This window comes from Coenobita brevimanus, chromosome 86 (genome assembly GCF_032717465.1).
Source record: "Coenobita brevimanus isolate Jiangsu-jjx chromosome 86, ASM3271746v2, whole genome shotgun sequence".
Classification (NCBI taxonomy): domain Eukaryota; kingdom Metazoa; phylum Arthropoda; class Malacostraca; order Decapoda; family Coenobitidae; genus Coenobita; species Coenobita brevimanus.
Genome location: NC_137039.1, coordinates 21510475 through 21528549, shown reverse-complemented (window position 1 = coordinate 21528549; position 18075 = coordinate 21510475). Strand labels below are relative to the sequence as shown.

Below are 18075 nucleotides of genomic sequence, written 5' to 3'. Positions count from 1 at the left end.
TCCATCATCCAATCCTACGTTGCCCCATGAGGAGCGTAGAAGCCCAGGGCTAGGCAGTTGGTCCTGACATTTAAGATGAGAGTGACCAACCTCACTCATCCCTGAATGGCATTACATGAGCAATAAACCCCAATCACCCCTTGGATATAAACCTTCACCGGTTCAATCCGACTGGAGCACAATAATTACTCACTAAACCACCAGGCGCCAAAATTTGGTTATATGGTTACCACCCAGCGTAGTAAATGGTTTCCTGGTGTACAGGAAACCATTTGGCTTGTCACTCAGTGTAGAGTCACCCACAGGCAGAAGGGAGAGGAAAGAATGAAGGAAAAAAAGACAGAAGAAGATGGAAGGAAACAAGGTTGGAAGAGAGGACAGGGCAGGCACCCAAGAGCAGCACTACATTGAGTGAGTGGATGGTACTTCTCTTGTAAAATCTTCTTCCAAGAGATTAGGTGTGCTAAGCCGACTCCGTTCTTTCTTTACCCCTGCACAATTGTTGACTCTATACAGGGGTTTCATCCGCCCCTGTGTGGAGTACAACTCTCATGCGTGGGGAGGCTTCCCACATACAGCTCTTCTCAATAGGGTGGAGTCAAAGGCTTTCCGTCTCACTGACTCTCCTCCTCTTACTGACTCCCCTCAACCTCTGTCTTTTTGCCACACTATTGCATCTTTATCTCTTTTCTATCGCTACTTTAATGGTCACTGCTCCTCTGAACTGTCTGCATGCATTCCTCCACCTCTATGACGGGCGCATAGCACCCGTCTAGCAGCAAACTCTCATCCCTTTTCTGTCCAACTCTCTAATGCAAGAGTTAACCGTTACTCCCAGTCCTTCATTTATGCAACAGGTCAACTCTGGAACTGTCTCCCTCTGTCTGTATTTCCTGCTGCCTATGATCTCCAGTCTTTCAAATGCAGTGTGTCCAGGCATCTCGAAATGATCAGACCTTGGATTTGGCTCTCTGTTGTATTTTGTTTTTTTCTTGGAGGGTACTGTTTTTGCGGGCTCATGGCCTTTGGTTCCTTCTTCCTCACATAAAAAAAAAAAAAAAAAACTGGCGGATTAGATTCACGGTTTAATTGTGTGTTCTCTGGAAGAGGGGCAAGTGCCTCAAGAATGGAAAAGGGCAAATGTGGTTCCAATTTTATGATGGGGGAAACAAGGAAGAACCCCTGAATTATAGACCAGTGTCTCTAACCAGCATGGCCGCAAAATTGTGTGAGAGAATTCTGAAAGATAGATGGATGAAATATCTTGAAGAGATGAATATTTTGGCTGATAATCAGTTTGGATTCAGAAGTGGAAGGTCATGTGTTTCCCACTTGTTGAGCTTTTACTCAAGAGCAACTGACATGCTGCAGGAGAGAGATGGTTGGGTGGATTGTGTGTATTTAGATTTGGAGAAAGCCTTCGACAAGGTACCCCATAAGAGACTAATGTGGAAACTAGAGCATATAGGAGGACTGAAGGGAAACCTCCTGGAATGGATGAGAGACTTTCTGAGAGACAGACAAATGAGGACAGTAATAAAGGACAGGATGTCTGGCTGGAGAGAAGTAACAAGTGGAGTCCCCCAGGGGTCTGTGTTGGCGCCAGTAATGTTCTTGATTTACGTTAATGATATGGTATAGGGAGGGAAAAGTTATGCAAGTCTGTTTGCTGATGATGCAAAGATCTTGAGGAAGGTAGAAGCAGAGGAGGACTGTAAAATGCTGCAGGAGGATCTGGATAGGTTACATGATTGGAGGCAGATGTGGGAAATGAAAATCAATGCAAAGAAGTGTAAAATATTGCAAATGGATAAAAGCACCAAGAGGCCATCACTGAATTATATGATGGGTAATGAACTTGTCACAAAAGCGAGAGAAGAGAAAGACTTGAGAGTGCTGGTCCAGGATAGTTTGTATCCTGAAAAACATATTAACAAATTAGTTGGAGAGATGTATAAGCTTCTAACATAAAAGTAGCATTTCATTACATCGATGAGATAATGAAAAAGTTAATAGTGGCCATGATCCTCCCTAGGTTAGAATATGCAGCAGTACTGTGGTCCCCACACAAAAAGAATGATATAAACAAGATTGAAAGAATACAAAGAACAGCAACTAAGATGGTCCCCAGTGTGGCAGATCTGTCATAAAGAGAGAGGCTGTTAAAGCTGGATTTGCCTTCCCTAGAGGAAAGGAGAGGGAGGGGCGGCATGACTGCAGTGTTCAGGACCATGATGGGAGTAGATAAAATTGACAGAAGATCTGTATTTATGGGATACGAGAGTAACAAGAGGACACGGAATGAAACTGAAGAAGCCAAGCTGCTTGAAGGATATTAAGAGATATAGTTTTCCTTATAGATGAATAGACCTGTGGAATAGCCTGGACAAAGAGATCATCCAGTCTAAAAACTTAAACGAGTTTAAAGCAAAATTTGACTTACTGAGAAACAGAGACGGGACCCCACGAGCGTAGCTCATTTCATGTATATCACAACTAGGTAAATACAACTAAGTAAATGCACACACACATACACAGATGATAACAGGGAACATGGAACCAAGAGACAAGCTTTATAGGCAGGGAATATACAACTTTGGGAAAGCAAACTTTACAGGATTCAGAAAATTTTTTGAAAATGCGGATTAGAGAAAATTTAGAGAAACAAGAGAGATACAGAGGAAGTGGGATATTTTTCTAGGTATCTGTACGGTAATTCGGGAGTGGAAAAATTTGTGCCAAGAGTAATGGGGAAAGAAAACAGGAAAAAGGAGTGGTTTAATGGAAGGTGTATGATAGCAAAAAATGAGAGACAAGGCATGGAACAATTGGAGAAAGAGAGGTAACAACAAAACAAAGGAAGAATATAAAAGAACTAGAAATGAATACACAAGAATATGTAGAGAAGAAGAAAGGAATTTTGAAAAAAGTATAATAGACAAATGTAAGGATGAACCCAAACTGTTTTACAGATTTGTCAATGGCAACTTGAAACAAAAGGAATGAATCACCAAACTGAAAGTAGAAGGAGAGGTCTATAAAGATGCGGCAATGCAAACAGAAATAATGAACAAATGTTTCCAATCAGTTTTCAGTAATGAAAAGGATTTTGTGAAAGAAGAGGGAGTGACTAGAAATATAGTGATAAAAGATATAAAAGTGGAAGTACAGGAAGTATATATATTACTGGAAACTCAAAATGTAAAGAAATCCCCAGGACCAGATGGAATCTCTAATTGGGTACAGAAGGAATGCAGAGAACAACTTGCGGATTAGATTCACAGTTTAATTGTGTGTTCTCTGGAAGAGGGGCATGTGCCCCAAGAGTGGAAGAGGGCAAATGTGGTACCAATTTATAAGGGAGGAAACAGGGAAGAACCGCTGAATTATAGACCAGTGTCTCTAACCAGCATGGTCGCAAAATTGTGCGAGAGAATTCTGAAAGATAGATGGGTAAAATATCTAGAGGAGATGAATATTTTGGCTGAATGTCAGTTTGGATTCAGAAGTGGAAGGTCATGTGTTGCCAACTTGTTAAGTTTTTACTCAGGAGCGATTGACGTGCTTCAGGAGAGAGATGGTTGGGTGGATTGTGTGTATTTAGATTTGGAGAAGGCCTTCGACAAGGTACCTCATAAGAGATTAATGTGGAAACTATAGCATATAGGAGGACTGAAGGGGAACCTCCTGGAATGGATGAGAGACATATTGAGAGACAGACAAATGAGGACAGTAATAAAGGATCGGATGTCTGGATGGAGGGAAGTAACAAGTGAAGTCCCACAGGGCTCGGTGTTGGTGACAGTAATGTTCCTGATTTACATAAATGATATGGTAGATGGAGTGAACAGTTTTACAAGTCTGTTTGCTGATGATGCAAAGATCTTGAGGAAGGTAGAGGTTGAGGAGGATTGTAAAATGCTGCAAGAGGATCTGGATAGGATACACAAATGGAGCCTGATGTGGGAAATAAAGTTCAGTGCAAAAAAAATGTAAAATTTTGGAAATGGGAAAAACTACCAAGAGGCCATCACTGAATTATTTGATGGGTAATGAACCAGTCACAAAAGCGAGAGAAGAGAAAGATTTGGGAGTGCTGGTCCAGGACAGTTTGTCACCTGAAAAGCACATTAACAAGACAGTTAGGGATGAGGAGATGATGAAGAAATTGATAGTGGCCATGATTTGCTCCAGGTTAGAGTATGCAGCAGTTGTGTGGTCCCCACACAAAAAGAAAGATATAAACAAGATTGAGAGAATACAAAGAACAGCAACCAAGATGGTCCCCAGTCTGGCAGATCTGTCGTACAGAGAGAGGCTGGAAAAGCTGGATTTGCCTTCCTTAGATGAAAAGAGAAAGAGAGGCGACATGATTGCAGTGTTCAGGACCATGATGGGAGTGGATAAAATTGACAAAGAAGATCTGTTTTTATGGGATACGAGAGTAACAAGAGGACACAGAATGAAATTGAAGAAGCCAAGCTGCTTGAAAGATATCAAGAAATATAGTTTTTCTTATAGATGTATAGACCTGTGGAATAGCCTGGACAAAGAGATTGTCCAGTCTAAAAACATAAATGAGTTTAAAGCAAAATTTGACTAATTGAGAAACGGAGACAGGACTCCACGAGCGTAGCTCATTTCCTGTATATCACAATTAGGTAAATACACACACACACACAAACAAGGGGATGGGTGTGTGCATGTGTGAAGATCACAAGCCTTCCTCTTAGATCAGACTATATGAGCTTTCAGCTCTTCCGGAAGAGGAAAAGCTGATGATCACTCCCACCCCATCATGTGATCCTGACCGACCCGGTGAGTTACCCCCCCACCCACACACAGAACAAAACAGTACAGTGACATGCACTTGTGCCATGGGAGTCTCCGACCAGCTTACCAACTGTGAAACTTTCAGTGAAATGATGATGGATGCCCTCGATGTAAAGTTCTGTCAGTACATGGCATAGGCCTTACTGTATGGTAGCCTGGGCTACCTAAGCCTAGTTATAATCAGTTGTGTATGATATAAATTGTAGTATTATAACAGGAATACAGTAACAATAAATATTATAACCATAATTACAATGGGTTACAGTGAAATTACCCTGTTGGGTGGGCTAATTTCACCTTGGGACTCTCAAAATTTTGGCGTGAGCTTTTTTTTTTTTTTTTTTTAATGACAAAAACAATTACAGGTATCTTTAGCAGAAGGGCTGAATGTATAGAAAAAACAGTAAAAATGTCAGTATTCCATATGTGGTGGTTTGTATTTAGCAAAAACCACCGTTCACAGCGAAATTCCCCCGTTTTACCGTAATAAAAAATTAATTTTGGATAAGCATAGGTGGGCATCTAAGCCAAGGCCCAGTATCCAGATAATGAACAGGTCCAAATACTGCACATCTGGATTAATGAAGGATTACTGTATTTGCAACCTGAAAGGGTTAAGTTTGGGGTATGTTTCAAATTCTCCTTTTTTCATACAACTGGTATTGTTGATTGGGGAAAACTGACAAATTAGTTTCAGAGGTTGCAATAACACTCACGCAATATTTCTACAATTTATTCTGGAAAAAAAAAAATGTATTTAACCCCTTAACCGCGGGGCGTCACTTTCGTGACGCTTGGGAGCAAGGGATCATACCGCGGGGCGTCGCTTTTGTCATTCTGTGTTATTTTGAATTCACCCGGGCTTCCAAGTGGGGGCTTGTATCATCTATCAGTACTGCCAATAATCCAACACTAGTCAGCACTCGTAATCTCATCTGTACTCCCATCCATTGTTGACAATTTAGCCATTTCTCCCCGTTCTTGACTCCCCTCCCTACCCCCCCTCCATTACCCTATCCTCTCGCCTGCCCGGCCGTGCTACGCTAAGTAAATCTTCCCTGGAATTTTTCACTGATTTCATCCATTGAAATAAGCCCTATGCCCTATTCTTATACCAAATAATATATACAAGAAAGAAATAAGGTAAGTGAGAGTGCCATACACCTGGAATTGGCTAATTATCACCTGACAACACCTCACGTGCACTCGTTCGCTAATTTTCGCTGTTTATTTCCCCTTGAAATATGCCGTATAATCTATTTTTGTAATAAATACACATATAAGGAGGGAAGGGAGAAGCCTAAGTGATATTTACATTCACCTGGAACAACCTAATTTATAATGTATTGTCTAGATTTTCTGCCAATCATTTCACTGCTATATATTAGCTGTGTTAAGAGGCTAACGATGGCAGTCATGCATTTCCCTAGGTAGGCCACCACCCCGGCCCACCCTTATCTGTTCACTCTCATCTTCCAAAGTGGAGGTACGTCTGTTCGTTCTTGCTAACTTGAGCCACTTTTTAGCCCCATGCAAAGGGCCCTGTGACCTTTACCCCCTACTAAACCTCGTGTGGAAAGAGGTACAGGGCTGACAATTGATAAAAGAGTGACTACGATCTTTCTATCGAGTAAAACAGTGCAAGTCAAATTGTAAATAATGTGTAAACAGCAAGTGAAAGTAGTGAATGTAAATATACGTGAACAGTGGAAAATAGTTTTATAAGTTACTTCAAGTGACAGTGCATAACACAGTGTAAATAAAATAGAAATGTAAATAACGTAAATAAAATAGAGAACGTAAATAGAAATGTAATTGAGTAGTCTATCTATCTATCTATTGCCAGACGCCTCAATCCTGTTTGGGGTGGCCACAAACAAATTGCCTCCAAGTCGCCCTGTCCCCCGCCATTTCACTGCCCTGCTTCCAACTCACACCCCCCTCTCTCATATACCTCTCCACCCCATCCCTCCATCTCATCCTCGGCCTCCCCCTCCCTCTTCCCCCCTCCACCTCACTCATATACACTCTCTTCGTCAGTCTTTCACCCTCCATCCTCTCCACATGGCCAAACCACCTCAGTGTGTTCCTCATAACGCTTCCTATCACATCCACATCAACACCACAACGCTCCTTTATATCCTCATTCGTCAGCCTGTCTCTCCACGTGACTCCACAGGCTCCTCTTAAATAACTCATTTCCACTGCTCTCACTCTTGACTTGTGTCCTTCCAACAATGTCCAAGCTTCACTTCCGTACGTTAGAGTTGGTATCACAATACTGTCTTGTAGTAACTTTTTCACTTCCATGCTCACTTCCCTGTTTCTTATCACTGCTTTCAAAGAACCAGCAACCTTTCTTCCCTGCTGTACCCTTTCAAGCACTTCACCCTCCAAACCTCCATCCTTACTCATCACACTACCCAAGTACTTAAATGTACTCACATTTTCCAATTCCTCACCATCCAACCTCGCTGTACATTCACTAACTTCACCTCTCTCAAAGACCATCACTTTACTCTTCCTTACATTCACCTTTAGATTCCGTTTCTTACACACTCTCTCAAACTCATCCACCAAGCCTTGCAGCTTCCCTTCGTCTTCACTCAGCAACACAGTATCATCTGCAAACAACAGTACAGAGATCTACACAACCTCTTCCCTTCCTAAAGCCTCCCTGTTCTTCTCCAACTAATTTCTCTGTTCTTTCTCTAACTCTGTCTATAAGTATCCTACCATACACTTTTCCTATTATACTAAGAAGACAAATGCCCTTGTGATTACCACACACTTCTTTTTCCCCTTTTCCTTTGTACAAGGGACATAATTATACCTGACTTCCAATCCTCCGGGACTCTACCTTCCTCCCAGGCCAATCTGCACATCTTCCACATCCATTCTACTACTATCTCTCCCCCATGCTTCAGCATTTCACCACACACTCCATCAATTCCTGGGGCTTTCCCCGATTTAACTTTCTTCATTGCTTCCACAACTTCTATCCTACTGATTTCTTCCTGTCTTCTCACCTCCTTCCTTCTCCCAGCCATTCCCCAGCCACTTATACTCGCATTACTTCCATCCTCTACGTTCAACAATTCCTTAAAGTGTTCTCTCCATCTGCTCACTTTTTCTCCCTTCTCCACTAGTAATCTACCATTTTCATCTTTCACTCCCCTGCTAACTTCACTTCCACCCTGTCTTGCACTTTTCACCTCTCTCCAGAACATTTTCTTACAGTCCCTCCACTTTACACTCAAATTCCTTCCAAATTCCTCATCCAGTCTCTTCTTACTCTCTCTTACTAATCTTTTCGCCTCTCTCTTTCTTTCCACATATAACTCTCTCTTCTGCCTCTCAACTTCTTCCACGCCCCTATTTCTCATCCATTCATTGTATGCTTTCTTCTTTTGTGCCACAGCCTGTTTCACCTCTTCAGTCCACCACGCTGTTCCTTGCACCCCCCTCCGTCTTCTCTTCCTTCCACACACCACATCACATGCTGCACATGTTTCTTTTTTAAATATCTTACACACACCTTCCACGTCTCCCATCTGCTCCAATTTATATTTGCCCAATCGTTCCTCCACTTCTCTCTTATACTCTGCCTTTTTCTCATCCTCTTGTAACCTTTCCACTCTCCTTGCAACTACTCTTTCCTCTCGTCTATCCCTTCTTCTATTCCTCCATCTTACTTGCATTCTAATTCTGGCCACCACCAAGTAGTGGTCAGAAAGTACACTCCCCCAACCTCTATACACTCTTGCATCCTTTACACATCTTCGCATCCTTTCATCCACACACACAATATCAATCATTGCCTTCCTTTCATTCAGTTCACCACCCACCCTTCTCATCACTCGCCGTGTATACCTGTGGATCATTTTATGAGTAGTATTATAAGAATACGAGTATATACCCTAGGAGTAATGAAAGTGAAAGTTCACTCTAGCATGTCTGAATACTATGAGTTATGAGAGTGAAGGTGAAAGTGACATTCACTCTTAATGCTAGTATACAGGACGAGAAAGTGAATGCTACGTATTTTACTGAAAGAAATTGAATCCCTACAGTGACAATAAACTAATACTACTGAAAGAAACTTATGGATAGAGACTGTAGATATATGTAAGTGTTATATAGTAATAGAAATATAAAGTGTGAGGGGTTTTATGAATAATAAATGACAGAGTACAGTACCAAGAGCGAACTAGCGCAAGTGCGACGGTCAGACAAGCTCATAATTTTCATTGCTTTCACAGTGGGTTTTTTTTTGGAGTATGGATCCCAAACTACTTGAAAATCATAGAGTAGTGTTTATAGTGTTAATATCTGGCTGTGGTAATCATATTACGGGTTGTCGGGAAGTGTAAAGTGGAGACTTCGTTACCCAACTTCAGAGGTCTCCACAAGTCCTACGGTAACCGACGAAGGCTCAACAAACATTCCAGGAGAAAGCTGAAGGTATGTGCCATAAGCATATGTAATTTTAATATTCTAGGACTAATAACTGATTTTTGGCAAATATTTTTTGAGAGTCTGCCAGAGCCCGAATAACCCCGCGGCACACGCAAATCATTGGTAAACATGCCCGCGGTGTAGGGGTTTTGAAGACTTCCTGTGGTAAGACATTGCTTTTTGAATCCACCACAAGAAAGAACAGAATCTTGCAAGCCAGAACTAAAGGTAGGAAGAGATCATCTAACTGAGTGGGGTCTTCTTTTGTAAGTTTCCTGGGATAAAAAGAAGTGCATTTAATGAAGACTTCCTGTGGTAAGACATTGCTTTTTGAATCCACCATAAGAAAGAACAAAATCTTGCAAGCCAGAACTAAAGGTAGGAAGAGGTCATCTAACTGAGTGGGGTCTTCTTTTGTAAGTTTCTTGGGATAGACCAGGCACTAGCCATAAGTTACTGGTTAATCTTAGTCTTTTAAGCCTAAAAGATAACAGTATGTTGAGTATTATGTAAGAAATTATTTACCTGTAATTGGTTTCCCTTATATTACAAGAGTCAGCATTGTTTAATAGCTGTGCTAACTTATAGTGATTTCATCATTTTTGTCGCTTATTGTATTACCAGCATAAAGCAGTGGTGTACTCTGTGTTGAATGGTTGAGGAACTCTCTGGTTTTATGATGAAATTCAATTATGCTTGTAGAATTATGCCATGAAACATGTTTTGTATTTCAGGCTTCAAGATTTGTATCTAGATTCCATGAAGAGAGAGATGCCCGATACAAGCTGAATATGAGTAGTGAGCGATGGCGTGCAGTCCCGACCCCACCGGACCTGCAGCGCCTCCTGGACCACATCTCAGCCACAGGTCACACCCTGCCCCACCAGTCCACTGTACACACTTGCACAACATTTTTGTCATTTTTGGAAATTTACTAACATCCTTTTTGTGTACAGTTTGTTCCCACATTACTTCTGGACTTGTCTCAGCCACATGTCACTTTGTAGCCCACCAGTCCTCCATGAACACTTAGCACAATATTACTTGTCATGTTTGGAAGCTCATTAGCACCTTATTGTTTACAGTTTGTTTTGCACATTACTCCTTAACCTGTGAAATGCACAGTTATTTGCCCTAGGGTCCTTCCCATTGTGGGGAAAAAAAAAAAAAAATGAACTTAGCTTTATTCAGATTTTGTATCTTGGGAATGATTAGAGTACATGCTGGGCATATGATAATGAAGCAGTAAAACATTGTATAAGTTTTTGTTTAGGTGTTGAAGCATCGACAAAGTTTGCATAATATGAATACTGTAGATGGATGTGACATTGTCAGACGACATTACCTGATGACATGATAACCACTGTCGTGGTGTCGTGAGTGAACTCAAGATGACATGTTGCTACTCTCCATGGTGTTGCGATTGAAAATGAGACACTGCTGATTGTCTTTGGGATGAGAGGAGGATGACCATCCTGAGTCACCAACTCATTCTTTTCTCACCTGTGGTGTGACAGTTTGAAATGCATTTGGCATTGCACATAACTTGAGCTATGACTTACACTCCTCCATACACAGATAGAGCTGTGGCTCATATCTCGTGGATTAATATACACTTTGTTTTTATTTTTTAGACATAGAGACAGTTACATGAGGATGTTAAAAAGAAGCACAGATTAGGTCTGTATATCTACCTATAGTCAAACTTGTCTATTCCAGAAGGAATGGCCACAAATCAATCACCACTATGTCATCCTGTCCCCCACCAACAAATGCCCTTTTTAGTTGACAGCCTCTACACACATATCTTGACTGCTTCCCTCCATCTCATCCTAGGCCTCCCCTTTCATAACATTCCTTTCCACCTTTCTCTCATACTTTCTCCTAGTTAATCTCTCATTTTTTGTTCTCTCAATATGGCCAAACCATCTCAAGGTACTTCAAAGGCTTGTCAGTACATCCACATCTATAACACTCCTTCACTTCCACATTTGTCTGTTTGTCTCTCCATGTAACTTCACATACCCCTCTCAGATAATTCATTTCTGCTCCTCTCAGTGTTTATTTTTGTCCTCCCAACAGAGTCCAAGCTTCTCTTCTGTACAATCACCCCAAGAAGTGATGGCAGAGTTTCAGATTGTTTCGGTCACTCTGCACTGCCATTCGTTCAATGAAAACTTAGTGAATATAGTGTAAAAAGTCTGTGCCTTCATCACGTCACATTAAATAATATATATATTATATCACTCTAAGAATTATGTAAAATGAATAACATGGGCCAACGATATATTAGAAGTTAACACTTAGATGCGTTTCCCAATTTGAATGAATGTGTAATGTATTAATCCGGGCGTGGTGCACATTGTAAATCAGTGTTCCAGATGTATTTGCTTCCCAGGATTTGAAATACAGATGCTGCAGTTTCGAAGCCCAGTTAAGGACAACCCTTGTGACTGCAATGCTCTGCAGTGCACCACCCTATTTTCAAATGCCATGGTGATGATATAGCAACATGGATGCCATAACAGTGAAATTATTCTCAGTAATGATACCCTACCTGCAGTAGCAGCAAGACCATTCTGCCTTTTATTTCTTGTTTCCCCTTGCTTATAATAATTATAATTACTGTAGCTACCTTATCCCCAGTTGATTCTAAATTATTTTCAGTTGTAAGAAGGTATGGTAGTTTTTACCCCTTTCTCTTACACTAGACAATGAAGAGGACCAGAACATGAGTTTATAAACTCTTGTAATGCAAAAGCACTCTATCTCTTAATCTGTAATAGCTTTGTTTTTTAATTAACCGCTATGTCCTACTTAACTGAAAATGCTGATTTGGTAGTTTTGACCTCAGTGATTTGTTTATGAGGCTCTGCATTTTATTACTCTTGCCAGTCATTTATGCCCTGAGGATACTAGGCTATGACAAGTTGACATTCGTCAAGGAGCTCCGATTCTAGGCAGTTTTTCGAGGTTCTCTCTTTATATTTTATTCACCGATAGTCCTCTGGCTTATGTTAAATCTTCCAGAGATTTTTCTTAATGGAAAACTGGCCAAATGCAGTCTGCATGTAATTAAGTAAAAGTTGTCTCCTTTCGTGCTTGTTGATCAAACCATCAAAATAGCCTACTGACGTACGCTACTTTCCCGCTTTCTGTCGTCATCCATGGAGAAAACAGAAACGGAAATAAGTGACTTCATATTGTCCAATGGTGTTGTAACGGAAATGAATTTATTAATAATAATGACTGATTATAATTGTTTACTGAAGCCCATTTCTTTGCAGTCTTACACTTCTAAAAAACTATTGCTTGTTACCATACTAAATCTGAACTCCACAAATTATTCCTGACTGTTCCTGAGCGATAGTTCTGAAAATTCAATTAGTTCTGTTTAGGATTTCCCATTTATCGTGACTAGCTAGCTGATTCCTATAATTTTGAAATATGCCGGTACTGTAGCATTTATTTGTTTTCTGTACCAATTTTACATAATAGGTTTCACTTTGTAAAGATATAGGGAAGAGTGTGTGCATTATCGTTGACCGAAATCTTCTAGATACTCTGCCATCACTTCTTAGGCCGACTGTACAGTACAGTAGGGATCAGAATAATGTCATACAGTGCCTTTTTTTTTTTTCTTTTCTTTTTTTCTATGCTCACGTCTCTGTTCTTTATCGCTGATTTTGGAGAGTTGTTAAAGAAGCTTCTGACCTTTTCATGGAGGCCATTGCAACTGTTGATTAGTATAAAACTTAAAGTTGCAGAGTAGAGAGAGTCTGATGCAAGCATTAGTAGATAAACAGTGACATGTTAATTCCACTTGACTCAGACGACTTATGACCCACTGCTTGGATATGTCAACTGCAAAAAGGGGGGAAAAAATGGACTTGTAGTTTGAATCAGAAATTGAGTGGTAACTTCGTATCCAGTGCCATCCATATTCTGGGTAATTATTGAGCTTAAGAGTCATATTTTTTTTACCATTGTGTTGTAATATCATATACGATAAAAGCAAATCCAGTCAGAAGCAAGGAGACCGTCACAAATTACAAGAACGCCAACATAGTAGGGTTGACACAAGACAAAAAACAGGCAGTAAAAATTTTCAACCTGAAAAAATTTTTTCTAAGCATTGACCAAATGGGTAATACCATCATTGGAGCAACAAAAACAACCAGAAACTCGTATCCCTAGTGGCAATAAAAGCTTCAGCTCTAACTTCTCCCCTCAGTGAAGCAACAAATTATGTAAAGAAAGATTAAAGAGAAAAACAGCTGGCCCCAGCAGATCTGGCATACTTGCACAACCTGAGTAACACCATTAATGAACTGATTAAAATACTCAAACAGGGTGACTGGAAAAACATTGTAGTTGCCCTTAATCATCAAACAGACCAGTATATTTTGAAAGGAGTAACAACCATCAGCACACCTCAAAACTCACCTCTGTTTCATGAGACCTTACTGAGCAGTAATGGCATAATTCTCAGCATGAAGGAACTAGCAGATAACCTTGTAGAGTAAAATCCATCAATACTTCAAAAAGCACTAAGCCTCAAAACAGAGCCACTACACAAAAACTCAGAACAATAAAAGGAAACACACAAACATTCCCTTCATTTACCTCAGAACAGTTCCAGCAAATCATCAAAAACACAAAAAACTCCAAAGCAGTAGGACCAGACCAGTTTCAAATACACACTTAAACCTCCTCTGTACCATAGCTTCATTACATAGTCACTGAAATTTTTAGCTTTTTGGACCTTCAACAAAATATCTGGAAATAAGCAGTCATCATTCCTATATTGAAGCCAGGTAAATCACCTAATAGTCCTTCATCATACAGAAAAGTATTACTACTCCATCCAGAATCTTGGAGAGATTACTCCCCCACATCACGGCAAACTCCCACCATGGATTCTAGCCTAAGTAACCACCATACTCCTCTCCAAGCTCATCAAACTCATGCGATGGCTTCAACAAGAAGCAATCACCATTAACCCCTTAACCGCGGGTATTGTTTTGGTCTGACTGTCCTCTCCCGCTGGGGTTTCAGCCAAATGTAAACAAACCTTTAAACCTTAATAACTCTGCACAGAATAAAGCTAGAGAAAAAAATAAGGTACCATTAGAAAGTACTAACCTTCAGCTTTCCATTGATGTAGGTTTCATGACTTTGTTGACTTTCACAGGACGGGCAGTGCCGTTAGAAGTGAGGGGTGTAAAATCACTATTTTACGCCCCACACACCAGTACCAAATGCCAACCACTCTCTCATAATAGTAATATAAACATATATGAACACCGTACATACGATAAACACCCACTCTGTGTTCACTGAGGTAGGTAAAAGGCACTTCACTGCGGCTGCGCCTCACTTCACTGCGGCGTCACCTGCTCACTGACGTTTCAGGCGATCTTTTCATTATTTCTAACTTCTAATATTATTTTACATATAATCTGGGCAATATACATTATATTTACACAGCACTTATTACTATATTGCGTCACTGTCGCATCACAGAATTACACAAGTGCCGCAGAATTACACAAGTGCCACAGATTCTCTTATTACAATATCACTTATTATACTGGCCAATATTTACATTTTTTTCTAGGCAAAATATCCCTTATTACTACATTATCCATTATACAATTATTGGTAAAGCACGTCACTGTCGCATCACTGTATATCACTGTCACTTTCAGTATTTACTCAGAGAGTGGTACTTGGCAAAGCACGGAGTCACACAGAGAGCGACTTGGCATTCCAGGCACTGGTGTGTGCTCATTTTTCTCGTCCGAGGCCTCCGTGTGGTGTTATGATATACTCTGCAGCGGCCCTGTGACAACCTGCCTCCTGCTGGAAGAGGCAATTTCACAAGCTGGTGCCGGCTCATGTAATTGCGGCACTCGAGACGGTCAGGTTGTGTGTCAGAGTGTCGCCTCGGGATCAATGCTGTCACCTGACCAAATCGTGCAAGCAGCTGCTGCACGACAGTCTTGGAGAACTGTCTCAGGGATGGTTGCCTTATGCCCCCGACTTGTGTCTTGTAGAGGATGAAGGCGTTGAGCTTGCACATATCGAGCATGTGCAGGCAAGCCTTCCTGTACCATCGGGTGTTTCTCCTGAGACAGTCGATTTCGCCAATCATCATATCAGACTTATCAACAAGTCTCATGTTGACATTGTAATCAATGACGGCATCAGGCTTCATGATTGGCTCTCCCATCCTGTAGCTGACCTTCCCAGTTCTCTGCAATTCCCCCTTGTGGATGGTGCTGATCATATTCACGACCTTCTTGTCATGCCACCTGATCGCCAGAAGCTTGTCTGACTTCTTCAGGTGCACATCTCCCTTGGATGAGGATGATGCTTCTGGGAAACTTGGCCACTCTTTCCTATAGCTCCGTACAGTGCCAACAGTGCCAATGCCGTGTTCAGCCAGGTATTTGGAGAGTTTCGGTGCTGTGTAGTAATTGTCTGTGTACAGCACATGATTACCACCAAAATACCTCTCCATCAGCACTTTTACAACGGAGCCAGAGAAGCCAAGGGGGTCTTTCCTGTTCACGTCCATTGTTCTAGCAGAGTAGATGACAAAATCCAGGATATACCCCGTCTCACAGTCACACAGCACAAAGAACTTTATCCCAAAGCGGTGGCGTTTGCTGGGGATGTACTGCATGGATTTGAGACGTCCTCTGAACAATACCAGGGATTCGTCTATGACGACTTTCTGCATAGGACGGAAAAATCGCATAAATCGATCCCTAATCCTGTTGAGAAAATCCCTCACTTTCCACAAAGGGTCAGTTTGGGACGGGTTTCCATTGTCAGCGAAGTGCAGGTATCCTAGCAGCTGTCGGAACCGATCCCGTGACCTATACTTCCCGAATATTGGGATAGAAGTAATGTCATCCACGAGCCAGTACTCCTCCAACTCATGTCTCTTGATATGGGGCATCACATACAGCTCTCTGATCCCGACAGGCAACCACGACACTTGCTTTGGTGAGCCAATAGGTCCCAGCCCTTCTGCTGCACACTGAGCTGCATACTTCTTGGTCTCATCGCTGACATGCTGCACGATTTCGTCATCCATGAAGGCCAGGAAGTAGTCCACAAAATCATCTCCTGCGTTGCATGGAAAGGCAGGCTGTATTCCAGCATTTGTCATATCAAACGGCGGATTGTGTGGCTGAAAATCTGCACCGTCAGACCAAACAAATGCATCAACCTTCCCTGTGCGTGGTTCAGTGGAAGTGGCAGGTCGCATTGCACTCGTTTCCCCGTGAGAAGGAGCTGAGGTGGAGGCAATGGGTGAGGCAGGAGGTGAGGCAGGAGGCGAGCGGGAGAGGGGTGAGGCAGGAGGCGAGCGGGAGGGGGGTGAGTGCGGGGGCGGTGAGTGGGGGGGTGGCGAGGGTGAGGGAGCTGAGCGGGGGGCAGGCGGGGGGGTTACTGACTTGGTGCATGGTGAAACTTGACCCTTTCTTCCCTGCTTATCACCTCGCTTATCGCCCAGCTTTGCCCTCCAACTGCCACGCATCCCCTTTGTTCTAGGCCGGCCTGCCCTGCCTGCACGGCCTGCACGGCCTGCCTTCCCTCGCTTTGCAGGCTCTGGGAATTCGTATTCCTCAGATGATGTAGACTGAGGAGAGGGCATGGCAGAAGATGAAGATGATGTGAGGGCAATAGGGCTAGGGGAACAGGAAAGTGATGGGAAATGCTTACTAGGGCCTGGTGTAGGAGACGTAAGTCTGCCCTTCACTCCCTTCCCACGTGCAATACCAGTTTTCCCCATTGGCGCCTTCCCTTTCCCAGAGTAAGTTGGGGGTGGTGGTGGGGAAACAACACGATCACTTTCATCACTGTCACTGTCAATGGTAAAGGGTTCACCACCAATCACTGCAAAATCGTCACTACTTGCTGTAAGTGTATCACTTTCACTGCCACAATCCAGAGTAGTACTTACAGTTTTGTCCAGCTCTGTTCTAATTTCTGGAGTGCTCAACCCCTTCTGCCTCGCCGTTGGCAGTTCCTTCACCGGTGTAGAGGTAGAAGGCACACTAGCACTGACCACTTTCGAGGAGGAAGCGAGCGACGATGAGTCGGGATGGAGTGCCATTCTCACGCACAGAGCTGGACAGATACTGACTGATGCGGGTCAGGGCAGGGGTGGGGGGGGCCCCCTCGGGGTTGGAGGAGGGAGGTGTGGGATGGCTGGCGTGATAGAACTCGACAGCTACTCTTGCGTGAGACAATTTGCACACAGGAAAAACGCGCGGTGTTCAAAATATTCACGATCATTCCAGAATGACACCCGCGGTTTGGTCCAGTTTTGTCAATGTCATTCTGGAATGACACTCGCGGTTAAAGGGTTAAGAACCACACCAGCAGTGATAGATGTACACTGATCTTTTGATACAGTACCTAGACACATCCTGATAATACAAAATCTTAAACCACATGCATGAAAGACAGCATTAAGAAATGGCTGTCCAACTTCCTCTTAGGCAGATTGACTCAGCCATTTTTCTAAAGCCAGAGTTTCATTTTATGAAAACTATCCAGCAGTGTCCCAGAGGACTCCTTTCACTCATTTTTTAACCTTTTCCTTCACAACCTGCCAACCCCATCTCCTGCAGTAAGACAACAGTAAGAAATGGCTGTTGTACTGTCGTACATCAGTGACCAAGCGGTAACTGCATAAAATTCCAAAACTCACCTAGCAACAGGCCAGCTCCAACAGTAAAGCAGTGACATAAACAAACAGAATAG

At 42.3% G+C, this 18075-nt stretch overlaps 1 protein-coding gene across 1 annotated transcript in view; it reads left to right on the top strand.

The window, feature by feature from the left end:
• Positions 1-18075, top strand: part of scat (VPS54 subunit of GARP complex scat) — a 127871-nt gene that overhangs the window by 98829 nt on the left and 10967 nt on the right. Inside the window, exon 16 of the mRNA XM_080280659.1 lies at positions 10026-10158. Within this exon, the coding sequence (XP_080136785.1) occupies positions 10026-10158 (133 nt within the window). The remainder of the gene's footprint in view (positions 1-10025; positions 10159-18075) is intronic.